The sequence below is a fragment of the Capricornis sumatraensis genome, chromosome 13, assembly GCF_032405125.1.
Source record: "Capricornis sumatraensis isolate serow.1 chromosome 13, serow.2, whole genome shotgun sequence".
Classification (NCBI taxonomy): Eukaryota; Metazoa; Chordata; class Mammalia; order Artiodactyla; family Bovidae; genus Capricornis; species Capricornis sumatraensis.
This window is the reverse complement of record NC_091081.1, coordinates 63449548-63471012: the sequence shown is the minus strand read 5'-3', so window position 1 is coordinate 63471012 and position 21465 is coordinate 63449548. Positions and strand designations below refer to the sequence as shown.

Below are 21465 nucleotides of genomic sequence, written 5' to 3'. Positions count from 1 at the left end.
GGCAAAGCCATAAAACTATTCTTCTCTATCAACACTTCACCCCAAACTCTGTCTCCCAGATTTGACTCAGCATCGGTGCACAGAGGCAGAGTTTTCAGCAGAATAAAGAAAATGTGATTAGCGGGGCTCTGCACCCAATTCCTATGGGAGAGTCCCCACCAGCACCGAGCAACTCTCTGACATCAGTGAGGTGTCCTGCAGTTCAACTCCAAACACTGTCTACCCAGAGACAGCATCAAATTCCACAGTCAAGCCCCGCAAGACTGACTCCTCTACACCAGCTTCAGATGCCAATCACCAGTCTAGGTTGTCACTTGTGCCTCTATTGGACCTGGCACAATTCTAAGCACACCCTCTTTAGGTTGGATTAATTTGCTAGGGCAACGCTGAGAACTCAGAGAAACATCTTACTCATTAGATTACCAGTTTATTATATAAGCAGATAAGTCAGGAACAGCCAGATGGAGGAGACGCAGAGGGCAAGGTGTGTGGGAAGGAGCTTCCCTGCTCTCTCCAACGTGCTCTGTTCTCTGCAAAACCTCCATGAGGAGGCTCTCTGAATTCTGGAAGCTTCCTGATGCAGGCATGAGTGATTAAATCACTGGTCCTAGGCTACTGAATGGAATCTCCAACCTCTCTCCCCTCCACAGAGGTTGGAAGTGGGGGCTGAGTCCTCCAACACACACGGGCACCCAGCCCTCCCTAAAGTGCTTTCCAAAAGGCACTCATTAACCTCATTAACAGAACAAAATCACCTGTATGGCTTTTGTCATGAAATTCCAAGAGTTTTAGGCGTTCTGGTGTCAGAATGGGATAAAGACCAAATATCATTGGCCCTTGAACACTTCAGGGGTTAGGGATGGCAACCACCTGTACAGCAGAAAATCCAAGTATAACTTTACAGGCGGTTTCTGCAGTCTTGGTTCTGTATCCGTGGATTTAACCAGCCTCACGTGCTACTATAGCGTGCATGAAGTGAAACAAGTCTGTGTATAAGAGGAGCCTCAGAGCTTCCCCGGTGGTCTAGTGGTTAAGAGTCTGCCTGCCAATGCAGGGGACAAGAATCCTATCCCTGGTCCGGGAAGATCCCACACGCTGAGAAGCAACCAAGTCCATGCACAATTACTGAGCCAGCACACCTTGAGCCTGTGCTCCGCTACAAGAGGCCACCACAATGAGAAGTCTCCGCAACAGAACAAAGAGGAGCCCCTGATTGCTGCAACTAGAGAAAGCCCATGCGCAGCAATGAAGACCCAGTGCATCCAAAAATAAATAAATCTTTAAAAAATAGAGGAGCCTCACAGTTCAAACTTGTGTTGTTCAAGGGCCAGCTATGTGTGTGTGTATATATATATTCTATAAATCACAATATCACAGTGATTTACATATACAAACACAATGAAAAATTAGTCAGCTACAAAATAAAAGGAAATCCTGCCATTTACAACAGTATGAATGAGCCTTGAGGACAGTATCCTAAGTGAAAGAAGTCAGGAAAAGATGCATGATCTTACTTATGTATGGAACGTAAAACAACTGAACACATAGAAACAAAGTGGTGGGTGGTGGTTACCACAGACATGGGGTGTGGGGATGGGTGAAAGAGGTCAAAGGGTACAAAATTCCAGTTAGAAGATGAATAAGCTCTGGTCATCTAATGTACAAAATGGTGACTCTGCTTAATAATAATGTATTATATATCTGAAAATTGCTAGGAGAGTTCTCACCACGCACACACAAACGATGTGAGCTGGTGAATACGTTAACTAACCTTATCGTGGTAATCATTTCACAATATGTGGTTAAATCGTCACATTGCAGACCTTAAATTCACACATTTTATCTCAGTAAAGTTGATACATATATAATATATGTGTGTGTGTGAGAGTGACACAGAGGGTCCTGAGACAAGCCCCATAGGCGCAGCTGCTCTCCTGCTAGGATGCTGAGGAGATATGAAAGATGGAGGAGGTGCAACAGAGGCTTTTCCCTGGGAGGGCGGGAGGCAGGCACGCTGAGCTCTTGCTGGGGAAACCCAGTCCGCACCTGTGGCCTGTGATAGGGTTTCTCCAGATCGCTCTCCTCTGTATCTACAGCTCAGTCCACCATCACAGGGAGGGAAACAGAGACACCCGCTTTCGTCAGTGCCCATCCTTCCAAGTCCTCCTCCATTCACACAAGCGGACAGGCACAATGACTAGCTCAGGGGCCCAGAGGTCCTACATGGGAGAACCAGGACCTAAGGTATCATGATGCTTCCTTCCCCTTCGGCAAGCGGTGGGCTCTAACAGGAGAGTTTCTGTTTTGTTTCCCACTGTGTTCCCAGCGCATAGAATGTTGCTTGCTTGGCCCTGGCTCCAAACCCAGGGTACCCATCCCCCCTAACCCACAGCTTCCTCCCCAGAGCCAAGACCTCCCTTGAACTCTCTTCCTACTACCAATCAGAGTTCCTGGTGCCGCCAATAGAGATGTGGACATTCAAGACCCGGAGATGCAAGGCAATCAGCAGGAACAAATATTTATAAATGTGTCCATTGTACTGACAGCTCCAGCACACACACCTTAAACTAACAATCGCTTTCTTTCTTAATCAAATATCCTATTGACTTTAATTATAGCTGTATTTTTACTACCTCTGAAACACATGAATGCTCTCCTCCTCCTTTTAAGCAAATGTCATGTTACTGGCCTTATCGTCCACATCCAGCTTTATTTCAAGAGACGAGATGGAGTGAAAGTCCAGTAGGGTCAGCTGCCCTCCACGGCCCAACTTGGGCGGTCTCTGTGCTCAGGCCCCTCCCTCTGCCTGCTCCCCCATGACCCTTGGGCCCAGTCTCTCAGCTTCTCTATCAACCTTTCTGAAATGAGCACACAAAACCCCTTTTGTTTTCGAAGGACTTTCCTCCCAGCTGGTAAATACAGAAAAAGAAAATGGGGCTTACAAAGCAAAGGAAGCAATGGGCAGAATTTTAAAAATCTTTGAAATGCAATAGTTCTCTGGATATCATTAACTTAAAAATGAGCCTGTATTTAGAGCCACTCTGAATGCAACCTGTTCTAGAAATATTCCTTTAGTTTAGGCCATACAATGAGCCCTACCATAAGCCTTCCCTTGGCAATTCTGCAGGCTTGCTCAGCTTGTGTGCACGTGCTAAGTTGCTTCAGTCATGTCTGAATCTCTGTGACCCTATAAACTGTAGCCCATCAGTCTCCTCTGTCTATGGGATTCTCCAGGCAAGAACACTGGAGTGGGATGCCATGCCCTCCTCCAGGGGATCTTCCCAACCCAGGGACTGAACCCTCATCTCCTGCATTGAAAGGTGGATTCTTAACTGCTGAGCCACCAGAGAAACCCTTGCTCATCTTAGCCATCCCTGAAGAAAGCATCTGAGTTGCTAGGCTCTTCCCTCTGTCACGTGAGCCAGAACTTGGAAACACGAGGGTTCATTTTCTAATCACATAATTACCCAGGCTTCCCAGTGGGTATTCACATCAATCCCAGACTAGTGTCTCTTTCATCTTAACTCTCTTTTTGCCTTACAGAGAGGAAAAGTCAATTTTGATCATTTCCTGGCAAAGTCACATCTACACATTTATCTCAAAAGCTCTAATAATTTATGGCTCACCCCTCAGTCTCCATACAAGATACTCCCTCTTTAACAGCTCCAGCTCCTTGGAAATTGCACTTAAAATTGTTTCCAATACAAAGTGGCCTCACTGATATTCCAACATTAAGTAAGTCGTATTCATGGATGTGTGTGCATGCTTCAGGTGTGTCCTACTCTTTGTGACCCCCAAGGACTGTAGCCCACCAGGCTCCTCTGTCCACGGGATTCTCCAGGCAGGAATACTGAAGTGGATTGCCATGCCTGCCTCCACGGGACTGTCCCGACCCAGGGATCGAACCCACTTCTCTCCTGTCTCCTGCATTGACAGGCAGGTTCTTTACCACTAGCACCACCTGGGAAGTCCCATTCATGGGATGAGCAGTAGCTAACTATAGCCCATTCTCCAAGAGTACTTTTCAATCATGGTGCTTCATCAAATAACTTATGGCATGAAATTTAGTTTTATATATCTCAGCATTTCACATCAATCACAAAGCAGAAAATGTCAACTTCTGTGTTGTCCATAATGGGAGAGGTAATACTCTGTAATGTGTTAAGAATGTGCACTTTGACTCTAACAACTCTGACCCTGCCCCAGCCTGGTTCAAGGACTCTTTCCAAGTCTCAGGACTTCCCCTGTCTCACAAGGGAAAGGGCAGGATGGAGACCAGCATGCTTAATACCTAAGAGTCCTTGGCACATAATAAAGGTTGAAAAATGTCAACGTAGGTTCTAGCATCCCAAATTTAGGTGTGAAAGTGTGAATCACAAGCAATTAAGCATGCCAAGAGGCATCATATTAACAGAGTAGTGAATTATAAAACCGGTAATAGGAGATCTCCTGTGTGAAATTTATTAGACTGGAAAAACATACATCAGGGCACTGTGTAATCACATAACCCTACTGAGTTAAGTCCAACTACACATAAATAGGCACTACAATACAAATAGGAAATATTTAATAAAGATATCCAAAGAAACTAAACAGGATTCTAGTCTTTGCACCACTGCCAGGAGAAAGGTTTTGGAGAGTGAGAGATACAAACACCTCGCCGAGTCATTTAAGTCACTGAATCAACAAGCTCCAGTCCCTACAAATCTCTCAGAATCTGTTTTTTTAACTCATCAATACAAACAATTTCTCAAAGGCATACTCTGAAGTTAAAGCAGGAAATTTGGACCTAAATTGCCTGTAAGACACAATTACAAAAAGCAAGCACAGAACCACCCATACAGCAAAAATCCTACCTTCATTCAACTGAAGAAAGAAAATTTACGGTTGGACTGTTAACATGTTTTTTATGTTTCCTTCTAACACTTCCCTTTAGAGCCAAGTGCCATAAAATAAAGGCATCAACCACCTGTTATAATGGAAGGATGAGTGGCCATGGCTGGTTTTGCTCACATCTCAAAATATCACTCAAGCCCAACAACCCCTACCATCCCAGCTTGGGTAGGTTATGCACTTCTCTAACTGACCACATCATTTAAAGTGCTTTGAGGTCCAGGGCTGTTAACAAGAAGAAGCTTTGTAATTGAAAGTCAATTGTAGGTCTTCCTTATCAAAGAGGTTAGAACATGAAAATCGTTAGAATTGGCTTTATAGGCTGGCATATACACAGAAGGAGGTGCCTGTAAGTTAGGAATAGTGTTGTCATTTATACTATGCTAAAAGATGATGGGAATACTCTTTGTTTCCATAGCAATAGGGAAAAGGAATAAAAGGAGAAAAAAAAAAGACTAGATCTTTGGGGCACCTTGATTTCTAATATGGATTTCAGCAACCCCACCACTCACAAGCACTGACTTACAGGCTACTTATTAGCTATTACACATGCCACTTTTTCCTGCCAACTGGTTTTTGTGGCCAGAAATGTCATTCTGCTCACCTGTTTAGAGGAAGCTGGATCCCAGGGAGCTGGAACAGTTCAGGTCGACTCCATGGCAAGTCCTTTTTCACTTAAATGATTCCCACTGACCCAAGGCAAGATTGATGGCTCCCTCCATATTTCCTTTCATGACTGGGAGGGATAAAGACTTCGCTAAGACTGAAAATGCTTAGACTAACTAAAGTATCTTAAGCATCCTATTCTTTTTTTCTCTGGTGCCGAACCAGCAAAAGATTAGGAATCAAAACTTAACGTGTGTGCCTCTGCAAAGAGAAGTCAGCCACAGAATGGAGGAAAACCAGAAATCACCAAGAGAAGACCTCAAGATGAGTTCAAATCCGGAAGAAGCACAGATACTTGCAATTTACCTGGACTAACGCAGAGGCCTCATCAGAAGCACCTGTCCTGCATTTAAGCTAAGGTCCTCCGTTCAGTTAGCACGAGCTGAAGACAGGACCTGGAAATCCTACACTGGCAGCCTCTGATTCTGCCTCTTGACAGTGGGAGGTAGCAAGGGGAGCCCAACACTTCCCCATGTCCTCAAAAAGGCAGAAACAACACTGATGAGATTGAAACTGCCTGCCAAAACCCACTGATCCATTTGAAATCACACACAGTCCTTCCCAGTTGATATGGAGACACTTATTTCTTCAATTAAAAAATAAACAAAAAACTTGCACAACCTGTAGAAGTTGCTGCTGGGTTCAAAGCACAGAACTAAAGCCCTAAAATAGATAAAAGCAAGAGAAAAACAATTAAACCCTTACAAACAATAGGAAGCTATTACAGATGGTTCTTTCCAAACATGAATGCTAATGAGCATGTTCCCACCCTCCATGAAAAATCAGTAGGTCCCTAAATCAAAACAAGGAGGAACCTGTCAGCATGTGCGCTGAAAGAAGTGTCTGGACCAGGTAGGCAAAATGAAGTCTCTAGAGCAGGGGCCCCCAACCTCTGGGATCTAATGCCTGATGATTCGAGGTACAGCTGATGCAATAATAACAGAATAAAGTGCACAATAAATGTAATGCACTTGAATCATCCTGAAACCATCCCCCCTCCCCCATCCATGGAAAAAATGTCTTTCATGAAACTGGCCCGTGGTGGCGAAAAGGCTGGGGGCCACTGCTCTACAGGGCTGGGCAGAGGCTTAGCCAGGGTGGGGATGGGAGGGAGTGGGGGACACATATAGGACAAATGGGAAGTAGGACTGTTAAATATTCTTTCTGGGAACTGCAACTGGCAGGAGAAAAGCAATTAGGCTGAGGTTGGCTCTGAAGAATCATGGAGAAGGTAAGCAAAATGGCAGCTGGGTCATGGGCGCAGTGATGTCTGGGATTGTCCCCCAAAGGCACTGAGAAATGCCAATAGGAGGTTTGCTGCCAATGGCTGCCTTTGAATGAGATTGCACGAGGATTCCCTTGATGGTTTTATCTCATCTGGACCAGTCCTGTCGTAAGTTACTTGGGCTCAAAGAAAGGGGAAATCCTGGACTGGAGAGGGATGGAGGTGGAGACTCTTTATTTCTTTAGAACAGAAATTTGACTCCAAGTCAATTTCACACTGGGGGCGGTTGTAGGGCAGGCAGAGCGCCTCATCCAGGTGGGCCAAGGACTCTTCATGGGAACCTAATGAGAGCTGAACCCCTTGTATATTCAGACCATTAATCAGGTCATGATATTAATAACTACCACAAACTCTCAATCTCAATCAAACAAGACATTAGACTAGCCAGGGCTTTGATTGAGAAGAGAGTAAGGGGTTTAAGACTATACTAGCTGAGGTCAACGGATAGGGTGTTGGATTTCTGGTCAACTCTTTCGGACCCATCCTTTTAGTCAATGAGATATTTGATATTCTACTGCTAAAGTACAGATTCTTCCAAATACTACGACACAGATTCTTCCAAATGCTATGTTTTCCAAGAACCTAGGTGATGAGGACAGATTCACTGAGATGCACAATGCAGGGTCTAGAGAGGCATTTTCATCCTCTGAACATTCAGAGGGCACTGAACTAGGAGGTAAAAAGATGAAAATTTATGTATATGAACTCCTTGAAAAAAGGGTCTCAAACAGATCCCCTAAACAATTACCAGCCTGACTGATAAACGCCATGACAAATTCATGACAGAAACAGTGAAGGTGCAAAGGAAAGAAGGATCACTTTCACTAACCATAGGTCAGTCTTCAAGGATAAGTAGTAAGAGGAAGTGAGGAATACCGCATAAGACACACAGTGAACAATTTTGATGAGAAAAGCAGCTCAGAAAACATGTCCCTCGTGTTTCAGTGTCCCATATAAAGGGGAGCATTGGATTGCTGACCACAGACCTCGAGACCTGCTCTCTTGGTCCTGGCATGCAAAAGGAAGAGGACTCGTAGCAAGTATGCTCTATTTCAGTGTAGGAGATAACTCCCAGAGGAGGAGGGGCAGAGACTGGGAAATGCCCTCAGTAAAACTCTAGTTTTATACCCTCTTGCATGTGTGCATGACTAAGACCATGTTTAGGGTTCTTACTAAACATGGTCTTGGTCATGGAGGAGCTTGTTTCTCTGATGGTCAGATGCCAGCAGAGGGACTGAGCATTTCCAGTCAGCACTCAGAAGCAGAAGGACACTACAGGAGTCCATTGGAAAGGGAGGGACGTTCCTCAGGAACTTGCCAGCAGGTCAAGAAGGATACAGAAGAGCCAGTGACTGCAAATAACAAGGGTACTGAATGGTCCACAGAAATGACATAAGCCCTTTTCCTTTTAACACATAGGGTTAGAAAAAATATAAGTTCTTCAATATTTCAGAGAGAAAAACATCAGACAGATCTAGGTATCATCGTAACCAAGCCATTACAAAGACAGTAGGCATGAAAGGGAAAGACCAATGTATCACCTTGCAACAAGTTAAACATTACAGAAGTTGTGACCCCTCCAGGTGGCTGGTGATAGCCTCACAAAACACAGACGCCAGCCCTGAATATTCATAACAAAACCCAGAGCAGCCCTGAAAGTTCCATAACTGATCAGGTTACTTTGGTTACATTACTTGATTCCTAAACCATGGTGGGAAAAGCAAGAGGTGTAGGGTGAGAGAAAGTAGAAAAAAGGAAAGAGAAAACATTTAATATTGTTAACTATCAATAGTTCTTGATCAGTAGCTTCCAAGTCTCATTTCTTACTTGGCTGAAAAACCAGCAGCTAACAATGATGGAGTCAGTAACTGTTGGATATAACTTGACTTGGGCAGAGATATTTTATCAAGTCTGTCAGCTTGGAGGGAACATCCTAAGCTGCCTTTTGCCAGGCAAACAAGGCCGAGGAAAAGATAACCCCAGTCTGAGGAAGGCCTCTTCCTTGAGCATGGGCACACCACCATTGCCCACTGATTCACAGGTTTTATTCAACCCTGCAAAGACATGTAAGACCTGAGTTTAAGCAGAGAGAAAAGAGGGACTTGATGGTGGTTAAGAATCCAATTTCCAATGCAGGGGATGTGGGTTGAACCCCTGGTTGGGCAACTAAGCCCACACATGACTACTGAGCCCACTTTCTCTACAGCCCACTCACCACAACTATTCAACCTCAAGCCACAACAAAAAACATGGGCAGCCAAAAAAAAAATCTTAAAAAGGAGTGAGGGTTCAGGCTCCTCAAGGAGGAAGATAAGGATGCTTAAATCTCACCCCCAAGATCAAAAAGCAAGACTATGGGTAGGAAGGCGGAAAGATGTTCACGTGACTGTCTACTGACAAATTCAGGAAATACTCTACAGGGCGAATTCCCTGGCCCTTCCCCCATCCCTGACACTGAACCTCACTGAGTACTCTACGGGATTCCCCACCCTGGTTGCTAAGGCTGCTCACTGTATCAACAATAAGACTGGGCATTTGTTCAGTGAACAAGCCTGGGGCAGAAATAAGCAATGCTTCTGACCACTCCATTCCATCTAAAACCTTTTTTCATAGGTTTCTCCTATACAGTGCCCTGGGCATGACCAAATCCAGTCACCAGAGTCACTAAAATCATTCACGTGACTTGTGGACTTCCATTTGCACAAGAAGTCCTCAGAGCAATCAACGGTAAGAGAAAAAAAAATTTTTTTTAAGATAATACAACCTTAGTTCTTTCAAGGCATCAATTTTCTTCTGGTTTGAACTACCATTACTAATGTACAGAACAGTATTAGTAATTATCTACCAGAATGCTAACATGTTTAACTTGAAAGACAGTCAATGGCAAAAGGAAAAATAAGAAAAACAGCACGGCAAAAGCATTTGATATTTAATTTGGTCCTGATGGCTCGCTTCAAAACCTGAAACAATGAGACATTTTTGCAAAGAATCATTTCTAGGTGATTTTATAACAGAAATGGAAACTGAATCTGAATACAAAATCAGAAGAATGCCAAGAAATAGAGTATGAATCTGGTTTCTTTCTCATATACTAAATATAACTGAAGAAAAAAATCATTAAAATAGAAGTAAAACTGAAGAAAAATAACATCCAAATTCTTGCTTATAAGCAGACAATTACAGCACCTAAATTATAAAAATTTTTTTAGTTTATTGTGCTCAAACAAGTTAAACACAGTACTGGACAGAGTAAGCGCACTGTGGGTTTAAAAATGCCTGGAAGAAGAATCAAAGGATTAAAGGAAAACTGATTTACCATAGAGGGGGAAAGTCCATTATGGTGTTTGTTTCCCTGATATCAAATAGTCAAGCAGATTCTTTAATTCAATAGCTCATTTTTGTTTGATTATGGCTTATTCACATAGGCTAAAACAGGCTTTGAAAGGCTCCCAACTATTGCAAGTCATAGTCAAACTGAAACCTTCTGATAGGCATAAAATTCCATAGTCAATTTATACTTGCTGCCTCATAAGTGTTTTCTCCCCAGCTACATTTGTTTTCAGTCTCCTCTTGGAGAATATAAAACCTCGGAGAGTAACGCTTACATCCACTGTGTCTCATTCATACAGCTCAGTTCTCTGTACAAGGATGCTTGACTTTGCTGCACATCTGGAATGCAAAAACACACATTCCTCTGTATACAGGATGATATCAACAGCTCTCTTATCATTCAGACAAACAGTCTGAGTTATATTCTAATATTGGTGAAGACAGGTAAACACACACACACATATATATGTATTCATCTGTGGTTCCTCATCTGGCATCCTTCCCATCAATTTTGTGACTGCCTCTTATGGTCGTATCCTCACTCATCAGAGGGCAGACAGAAGAAGCATGAACTACAATCCCACAGACTCCAGAAAGAAAAGAACAATCACAGAAAGCTAACCAAAATGATTATATGGGTCACAACCTTGTAAAGTTATAAGTCATGCTGTGCAGGGCCACACAAGGCAGGCAGGTCACAGTGGAGGGTTCTGACAAAACATGGTCCACTGGAGAAGTGAATGGCTAACCACTCCAGTATTCTTGCTTTGAGAACCCCACGAACAGTATGAAAAGGCAAAAAATATAACATTGGAGGATAAGTCCCCCAGGTCAGTAAGTGTTCAATATGCTACTTGGGAACAGTGGAGAAACAGTTCCAGAAAGAATAAAGAAGCTGGGCCAAAGCTGGAAACAACACTCAGTTGTGGATATGCCTGTTGATGATTTTTTTTTTTTTCTTTTTGGAAGTCAATCCTGAATATTCATTGGAAGGACTGACGCTGAAACTGAAGCTCCAATACTTTGGCTACTTGATGGAAGACACGACTCACTGGAAAAGACCCTGATGCTGGGAAAGATTGAGGGCAGGAGGAGAAGGGGATGGCAGAAGATGAGATGGTTGGATGGCATCACCGACTCAATGGATATGAATCTGAGCAAAGCCTGGGCGATAGTGAAGGACAGGGAAGCCTGGTGTGCTGCCATCCATGGGGTTGCAAAGTCAGAAATGACTTCGCAACTGAGCAACAACCTGTGGTCGTACAAGATGGCCAGCTGGCCCTGGGCTCAATATCACAGACAAGTGTAATACTCAGTGGCTAAGCAGGGGACCAAACACAGCCCATTAATAATGTATTTTCTCCAGCTCGTTTGGTTCCACACCCACCAAGAGGTAGAAAATGCCAGTAGTCTTTTGATGCCCACTGTACCAGGAGCCTCTTCTGGTATCATTGTCACTTTCTTCCTTCTAACACCCAAGGCAAACCTTTTATCACAGATCCACAACCATAGAAAGTTGCACTGTAGCTTCAACAACCTTTACAGCAGTGTCATCAAACATTTTTGCAAATTTTAAATACTATTTTTCACACATTTTAAGTTGACATTTAAATTTCTCAACCATCATTTTAATTCATTGCAAAGGCTGTAATTCTGGCATATTGGAATTAGTACAATTTTAATTAAAACATATCACTCACTTAAAGGTATCCAATAAAATCCAAATACCACACCAATTTGCAAATCTTCACCCATCAAAAAATACATGAACAAACTCCTCTTTGCAAAAAGGCTGCACTGTTATCTCCTTGAACTTGTATTTCCATTTTACTCCCCACACAAAATTATCTCTCAATCTAATATGTTTAACACTTGATTTTGTGAATTTTCCTATTATATTTCCCTGCAACAAAAATGTATATAAAGTGATTCTTAAAAAATTCCTCTGGCTGTAAGGCTTAAAAGTGTTCCATTTTCTTCTTTGAGCTATCATTACTAATGCACACAACTGATCCAAACCACATTAATAATTACTGATAAGAATGTTAATATAGTTAACATGGAAGTTAAAAATTTATTGGAAATGTATCTCTAAAGAAATGTACAGGATTTGTCTCTTTCTTCTCAACTAGTTCATATACTGATCAATAAACACTCTCTACTGTTATATGATGAAACTGAATTATTATAATAATAATATAAATTCCATACCTTTTTTCCCACTTTTAAAGATGCAAGCACTAAGAAACCTTGCTTATATAAGTAAAAAAGGAGTGAAGGAGATTCATCATCAAAGAAATCTTTTTTCTTTGTTATAATGAGATTAGGTCCTCTTCTAATTTCACTGAAAGCCAAGAAATGAAAACTAACCTGCAAAAAGATGTGTGCCTTGGTCTTTATATTCATCCCCTTTACCAACACAGACATTAATGTTTTCATAGTTCTCTGTAGGTGGGAAGAGGGTTTTGCATCCCAGGACAACACACAAGGGTCAGAGTCAGGATAGGGTGGGAGACAGCTCTGCTGTGCTTTGTCAAGAGGGAGAAGGGTGACTGTAAGAGGTGAAATGGCAAAAGAGACACAGCAAAATCAATTCTGAAGCAAATAAGTTTAAGACAGGTTAACTATAGAAACTGGGAACCAGGAAATCATCTCCCTTCAACCATCTATGCCTTTCTATCTCCTGGAGATTTTTTACATTCCTTTGTGCGCATGCATACCCCAGCTGGAATACCCCTCCTCTGGGTAAGAATGTTGGTGCCAGACATTCTATCTGTTTAGAAAAAAAGTACACTTGGTTTGATCAACGCATGAATTCCCTTATACATGAATTGACTAACACACGAATGTATCAGCCTGTAGCAGGCACTACAGTAGAAGTAATACATTTTCTAAATAGAAGCATAATTCTTTTTTCAATCTACTTGAAAAGAGAGAAAATATGTAATAAATCATAAGTGTCCTGACAATACAGAAAGTATACTAAAAAAACTTAGTTTTTAATAATTGCAAAGAAAAATCTAGAAACAATCCAAATGTTTAATAAGAAAATTACTAAATAATTTATGTTGCAACAGCCATATAATAAAAGAATATGCAATATTTGAAGAACAGATATTGGCATTAGAAAATGTTCTTCTATAGTGCCGACCAAAAAAACCAAGCAGGAAACAAACCTGTAAATACAGCCTCATATTAATTTGTAAAAATATATATGTGTGTTGGGGGAAAGTCTGTTAAGAGAATCTGTTAAAATTGTTTTCAGTGGTTATTCTAGGTTGGTGTAATTATGGGCAACTTTCGTATGCTCTTTCCAAATTTCCACAAAAGGCATGTATTTCTCTCACAGTGATGGCGGTAGGGGGAGTGGGGAGAGTTGAGGTACTGGAGAAATAGATTCACTGTCTCAGGGCTGCTGCAGGTGGCCACAGAGTTTGTGAGATGATGTCCACCCAAGGGGCCAGTGAGAGCTTTAAATCCACCCCATGCAGTGCAGGACTGCTTCCCCCCAAAGTGAAAGTCACTCCATTGTGTCTGATTCTTTGTGACCCCATGGACTATACAGTCCACAAAATTCTCCAGGCCAGAATCCTGGAGTTAGTAGCCGTTCCCTTCTCCAGTGGATCTTCCCAACCCAGGGATCAAACCCAGGCCTCCTATAAGGCAGGTGGATTCTTTACCAGCTGAGCCACTGGAGAAGCCCACAGTGGGCGCCATTTCCTAACTCATGGCAGGAGACTAATCCACAGTCTCCACATCCACAGTCTCACTTAGGTTTTGGTCATTTCTCTCCTTGACCAATTTCATCCTTTCATCCAAGACTCCCACAGCTGGTTCCTTTGGAATACAGATTTCACTGACACTAAGACAATCATGAAACACCCCAGTTCACAGATGCAGAAAGGTCAACAGTCAGCAACTAAAATGCTATAAGCCAAAGAGGTTATCTGGGGTCTTCAAGAAAACATGGTGGGCCATTTTTACTTCTACTATATTCTACAACACCAGTCTCCTTACCTCAGCAAGTGTGGAGGGATCTTGACAATGGTATCCACACCATCAAGGGTTTCTGCAAAAGGAAAATTACAAAGTTAAAAATAAATATGTGAGGACTAGGAATGTAAACTGTACATAAATCTCACTGTTAGTTTCTTCCCCAACCCCTCCCGCCGGAAATTCCCATAATTATAAATTCGTCAATTCTCAACTATCTGCACGCAAATCTCCACACTTAAAAATCCTTTGCCTTTTCTAGCTCAAAAGACTTCCTCTCAGAGCTTAAAAATTAGGACACATTTCCCTTAGAGACAGAACCAATTCCTAACCTGAAACAGAATGCCAATGTAATCTATTTACAACTGACTAAAAATGCTATATTCTTTCAATAACAATAGAGAAAGGAGAGCTATTTCCTTGAAAATACTGTTTTAATACCTTTAAATAATAACTTATACTTGAGAGACTTTCATGTTCACAAAGCACTTTATGTAACACCTCGTCTCACATTTATGACACAGCAGGTGAAACTTTTCAAAAATCACACAGTATTGAAGAAATCTGATTGGAAGGCTCACACCCAAATCTCATTAACCTCACCTGGATGCTCAACACTTTACTATTACTATGGATATTCACACTCTTGAAGCCTCCAATTATAGTGATAATGAAACATTCACTATTCTCTTTCAAAATAAAAACTGTTCTATTTCAATAGATTTAACAATCCTGCACCCAATTCCAATGTGTATTTGTGAGATTGGGGGGTGGTAGGGGAGATGGTTCCCTCAACAAGCAATTCTCTGACACCAGCTGAGTGTCATACAATTTAACTTAACTCTGACACTATCTACCTGGAAAGAACGCAAGACCCCACAGCCTGGGCTCAGTCCTGCAAGCCTGTAACACCCACTCCCCCTGCCACCTCCCCACCTTCAGATGCCAATCTCAAGTCCTGGTTGTCACCTGTGCTTCTGACCGACTGGCTATAAATTAAAGTTTCCAAAAACCCCCTCCTTGGGTTTAATTAACTTGCTAGAATGACTCACAGAACTCACAGGAACTTTTACTTACTAGATTACTGGTATGTTACAGAAGGATATAATCCAGCAAAAGCCCAGTGGAAGAGATACACATGGCAAGGTATGGGGAAAGGGCAGAGAGATTCCATGCTTTCTGGGTGTCAACCAGGAAGCTCTCCAAACTCCATCCCTTTAGGTGTTATGGAGGCTTCATTACACAGGTACAACTGATCAGCCACTGATGTTTGATCTTCAGCTCCTCTCCTCTCCGTGGAGGTCAGGGGGAGTGGGACTGGAGAGGATGGTTTTGGCAACCAGCCCCCATCCTTAGATGTGGTCCAAAATTACTTCACTAACATAAAGAATGACATTTTTAGCTCTCTTCCTTTTGGGAAATGCCAAGGATTTTAGAAGCCCTGAGCCAGAAACAGGGACCAAGACCAAATATATATTTCTTATCATAAATCACAACATCACACGCTCCAACTTGTCTCCACTTTTTCTGTTTAAACTCTTGCCTCCTCTCTTCACTGTTTTAGAGTCAACAAGCCCTGTCAGTCTAAATTACTTTTACTGGGGAAGGAGAAACGTCTCTTGCCACATGGCTAAGAGATCAGAGGGAACAGTGGGCACCAAATGTATCCCTGCAACTCCAGAGTAAGAATAGAAACCATGATGATAGGATCTGGGACTGCTGTGGTCCATGGGGCACAGCAGCAGGTTTGAGCAAGAGAGCAAAACAGAATGATGGTTGGACGAGTCAGTGGTGCAGGGGCCACAAGGCAAGGGAGGAAGTAGAAGGACTGAGGTCAGTTCTTGAGATGAGACAGGATCATAAAACAAAACCCTGAGATGCAGGTACAGGGAGCAGCTCACAGGCCAGGCAGGTGGGCACGGCCAATATCCAGGATAACTTGATGCTGCTTCCCAGGAAGAGGGTCTTACAGCGAACAACCAAACCACTATAGTTTTCCTCATCAGACAGGGGAGTTTATATTTAACTCAAGCTGTGCAACAGTGCCCAACCCTGCAAGTGCTAACAAAGAGTGAGAGGAAAGGGCAAAGAGAAAGTCACAGAGCAGCCATAATGAGCCCTCCCCATTCCAGAAGAGAAGTGGGTAGGAAGTTGCATTGGAGGAAGAAGTGGGCTGGTGTCAGAGGAAGGGGAAGCCCAGGGATCTAAACGTGGGTATCGCATTCTCAGAAACCGAACTGAAGTTGCGGCTCTGAAAGTGTTCAACTCCAGGTGGGCTGGGAGTCAGAGAAGAGGGTTCATGGCCAATTCTGGTGAAACACACACTTTTAGGCTGGGGAGGAAATGATGGTGGTTCAGTGATAAAGAATCTGCCTGCCAATGCAGAAGCCACAGGAGAAGTGGGTTCAGTCCCTGGGTTGGGAAGATCCTCTGGAGAAGGAAATGGCAACCCACTCCAGTCTTCTTGCCTGAGGAGTTCCACGGATAGAGGAGCCTGGCAGGCTACCCTCCATGGGGTCACAAAGAGTTGGACACGACTAAGCACACACCCACTATGGGAGCTGAAACTGCAAAGGAGACAGAAAAACTCAAGAGGCAGGCTCAAAACCGGCAGGGTGTGGGCACGAGGCCAAAGTCAAGTCGATGCCCAGAGTGGCCAAGAGGACCTAAAAGAGGGATGTGAGAGCGGTCTGCTACTCTCTGAGGTCTGAGTACCTTATTCTTCAATAGGTGGAAGGACAGAGGAGAAAGACTGGAGTGAGCTGAAGAGTGAGCAGGAAGGGAGGACATGGACACGAGCACTACATCCCCTTTTGAAGCAGTTTGGCTGTGAAGGTAGCACACACTGAGGCTGTAAGGAAGAGTGAGTGGAAAGACCAAAGGATGAGGTTACACAGACCAGCCTTCTTCCCTAACTTGCTGTTCCAACTTCTGATTTTCTTTCTCGTCTCCATTTTCTAAATCAATTCAACAGGAGCCCCTGGTGTATGCAAAACACTCAAAGTTTCTAAAAGACGCATGATCCAGTTCTAACAATCTGCCCTTCTATTCCATCCTGGCCATTTCCAGCTCCCACACCTCCAGGACTGCCAGTCCTTGAAGGAGAATCTTCTCTCAGGCCCTCCACACAGTGGCCCAGTCCCTTTTTCTTTTTTCATTCTTTAGTCAGACCACTTCCTCACTGACAAGAAAAGTATATAAACTAGATAGCTCAAAATAGAGAAAAAATACATACATATTCCTTGCCAGTTATTATGCAGCCATTAAGAAAATCAATTTTCAGAAACTGCTGAAGTTAAAATAAAAAATAACAATCCACAATATGTGGTAAAAACCCTTTGCAGAAGGGAAATATTCCAAAATATGATTAGAGTTTTCTATGGGTGATGAGATTATTTTCTTTATAGTGTTTGACTATTTTTCAATATTCTAAAATGAGCATATATAACTTTTGTAACTAGAAAAAACAGATTAATGTCACTTAAAACCCAAATAAGTCATTAACATGTTGGTTTATTTATGTATTGAACATGTATCTCTTATATTGTAGGCGCAGAAGCCACAAACAAGCCTAAGTGACAGTCCCTATGCTAAGGAAGCTCTTGTCTACCCTGTGGATGTGTGTTGCTTTGGCTGACCACCATCCACTCACCTGCCTCTTAAGTTGCAAACCCTAATTTTGTTTTGAGGAAGCCATCTTTGGCTGACTCTGGGATTTCAGTGGGCCTTGTAGACAGCTAGCCTGTTTCATTCCTTAGCTAGAGGACTGGTTCAGGCATACACACTCAACTCATCAACACCAAGGACTGGGCAGGAGAGACTGCAAGAGCTCCACTCCCTTAGGATGATGCCATGATTGGCCAAGTGGGAAGTGACCCTGTTCTCCTGTAATGGCCTAAATGTGGAGATGCGCACTCTCTCTCTCCTATGAGAGTTTTAGTGGGAGAGGACTCCTCCTCCCCTGTTATGATCTAAATGTCTTTCTCCTATAATAGTCCAAGTGAGAGATGAGCTCTTTCTCGTGATATGGATGAAGCGTGAAGATGACCCCTCTCTCCCATGGTAGCTTTCATAAGAATGACTCTCTCCTGGGGTGGTCTAAATGTCATGGTGATCCCTCTCGCTTATAACGGCCGAAGTGTAAGATGGCTACTTTCTCTTGAGATACTCTAAGTACGGAAAAGACCCCCTTTTCCCATGATGGTCTAAGTGGGGGATGAACCCTCTTTCCTGAGATGGTCTAAGTGTGCTGACTGATGAACTCAAAGCTTTGGAGACTCATGTTGAGTGTGTTTGTCATCCCAAAAGAGCAGAGTAAGATCTCTGTAACAGTATCTAATTCCTGAACCAAACTCAACCCACAGATAGCCTTCCAAGGGCTGTTTAGTTCATAGACTGAAACATTCTATTTTGCTTTAAGTATGCTTGAATTTTTTCTTTTTCTCTCCTGAATCCAAAATATTTCTCAATCATCCTGCCCCTAAAAGAGTAGCTGTGGCATAACCAACTATAATCCCCAAAAGCAGGCGCTCTAAGAGGATCCTGAGGGCACAGCGAAGAGCCCAGAGGAGCAACCGATTCGCTTGCAGAGCTCAGGGGAGCCTTTGTATGTGAGCTGAGGCTTGGGAGTCTGGAAAGGTAAGCCTTGGCTGAAGCACTAGCATGAGCCCAGGCCGAGGAAAATGCAGCTCACAGCATGTACAAGAGAGTATATGGTTTAATGGGGACCGATGAACCCCTGCTGTGAGGGCGCCAGGAAAGAAGGCTGGGGCTATATTCCAAAGAGCATTCTAAGGAATTCACACTTTACTCTAAAATAACAGTATGGGGATTGAGGAGTGAAAAGCATTTTATAGCAAAAAAATAAAAAGCTGGAACAGTGGAAAATGGACTGGAGTGGGAAAGAGAACAGGAAGCCATACCTTCATGTCTTTGTTTCTGCAGCATTCTCCCTCCAACATACCCTCCTAACAAGCTAATTACAGGGAGGAAGCATTTTATTCATTTTTCTCCCCCCACCGCTCAGTACAGAGGAGGTCTTAATAAATCTTTGCTACACAAGCAAAGAAAAGCAGAAACCCACAGCTTACCCATTCTTTAAGTCCAATTGACTTCAAAAGCCCACCAACTCATACCAGTACCCCCACCCCCGACCCCTGACCACACATTCACTCCCTCTTCTTTGATCTGTCTTCCTGGTTTACTCCTTCCAACCTGCACAATGAATGCTCCGCACCACTGTTATTTAACTGTTTCATGCACTCCCATCTCTTGCTGAGAACGGCCCCTGGGAAAAGAATCCCATTTACTCTTCCCATCAGGCTGAACTCCAGGCTCTGCTCACATTATCTAGCTGCCTCAGCTCCGGGCTTTTTCTTCAAGGACCTAAACTAGGTAACATTGCACTTTAACTTAACAAGATGTAGAGTATCAAAATTCAAACATTAGAAATGCTAGATTCCTCTCCTCCCCCATGCTATCTAAATCTGCTTAACTTACAGCAAAATAATAACAAGTACACGTAAGAGCCTGTCTAGAGTGCAGTCAGGACCTGCTAGATTATGTTACCCGAACATCTGTGACCTTTCATTTGAAGCCTTTGAGAATCTACCCCATCACTCAACTGAATGACAATGGCAATGCAAAAACAGTACTGTGGCTTTAAGAGCCTTGCTGCTCACTTGTGTATCTGGTCCATTTTTTTCCCCCTTCTAACAGTAAACAAATGGTCAAGTTCTGATTTTGCCTACAAGATAAACTTACTAGACAACATTCTAGAAAATTTTGTGATGACAGAGGTTAAAAAAAAAAAAAAGTGATGGTCTGTGCGCACACACTCAAACATATGTGAATTCAGATCTTCTAAATACTAACCAAGATGCGTAGAACACCAACAGAATTCTCCATTTAGTAGAAAACCTGCTAACGGCCCTTCCCAGGCTGTACCACAGCAGTGTCACGACAAACACTGATGGCTTTTTGGTTGGGAGAGAAAGGTATTCAATTTTCTGTTTTGACTGGGTGGCAACTGAGGAATCATATCCAGGCTTGGGGAAGGCCAGGGGCCCACAGAGCTGCCCTGGTTTCTTCTTGGCCCTTCCTTTCCTCCCTCCTCAAGCATCACTATTACCCCCAAGTACACTCCTGACCCCCCTGAATTTCCATCCAGACAATTTTGATGGCCTACATTCTTGCCTAATTGAATGTCTTGCGTTTTCTCCGAGGTTGAGTTCTACAATCCAAGTCTGACAATAAACACAAATTTGCTACCTGGAACTTATTTCAGTGCTTGCAGAGTTCACAAATCTAAAATCAAATCTGTCTGAAGGGCAGACAACAATGGAATTGCAGAGGTAACGCCACCCCACCTGTATGTTATTTTCCATTTACAATAACCACGAAAGCTAATACTTAACAAGCTGGCCTCTATCAGGAAAAAGCAAATAAGCTGTTCCTTCCTGGTTACACTCGCCAAGGTACTTGAGACCGCGGTTGACGGTTCAACTTCCCTCTAGCCCACAGGCGCTTTGGAATCAGGCCGGTGTTTTCCCACCGGCTTGTGATCCGAACTCAGAGATGGGTGACCGTCGTCCGCTGTGCAGGGAACGTGAAGAAAGGAGCCGCCAAGAGGGGAGCTCGGTGGTTCCCCATTAAGGTTTGGGAGAAGATCAAGAGACCAGAAGGTAGGCGGATGGATGTACACGCCCGAATCCAAATTCGCACATCACCCATCAATTCGCCGAGGCAACTCTCGCAATCGCGCGAAAAAGCATCTGTCACAGCTGCTCAGCGAAAGCCCCCTGCCAGCACCCCGCAGAGGGGCCATCACAGCCCTCCCCGGCGCGGCCCTCCGGCGGCGGCGAACAGGACCCGCCGGCAGGTGCCCGGCGCCCCGCTCGGCGCGCTTACCCAGGGCCCAGGTGCAGCTCTCTTTGATGGCTTTGTACTTGCTCCCGGACGCCTCCTTCTGCAGCTTCCTTAGGATCTCTTCCATCTTGACCTCTGCCGCGGGCCAGCAGCCGACAGCTAGGGGAGCGCGCGCGACGCCCGGCGGTGACGCCGCCGCCACCGCAGCCCGGCCCTGGGCGCCTGGGCGGCCGCTGCGCTCGCCCCGCTCCGGCCCGGCGCGGCGGCTGATGAATCACGCCCGCTCCATGCCGCCGCCGCGTCAGGCCCGGAGCCCCGCCCGCAGGGTCAGGTGCGCCCCGCGCGCCGCGATGGAGACGGCGCGCCGGGGAGCGGAGGCCGAGACCCGGGGCGGCCCCCGGGGCACAGAGGCTCGCGGAGCGCTGGTGACG

General features: G+C 44.0%; 1 protein-coding gene across 1 annotated transcript in view; it reads right to left on the bottom strand.

Moving 5' to 3' along the window:
- Window positions 1-21161, bottom strand: part of ARFGEF3 (ARFGEF family member 3) — a 169742-nt gene extending 148581 nt beyond the window's left edge. The window contains exons 1-2 of the mRNA XM_068985407.1: window positions 21077-21161; window positions 14192-14243 (exon numbers count right to left, since the gene is read on the bottom strand). Coding sequence (XP_068841508.1) covers window positions 14192-14243; window positions 21077-21161 — 137 coding nt within the window. The remainder of the gene's footprint in view (window positions 1-14191; window positions 14244-21076) is intronic.
- Window positions 21162-21465: the final 304 nt, after the last annotated feature.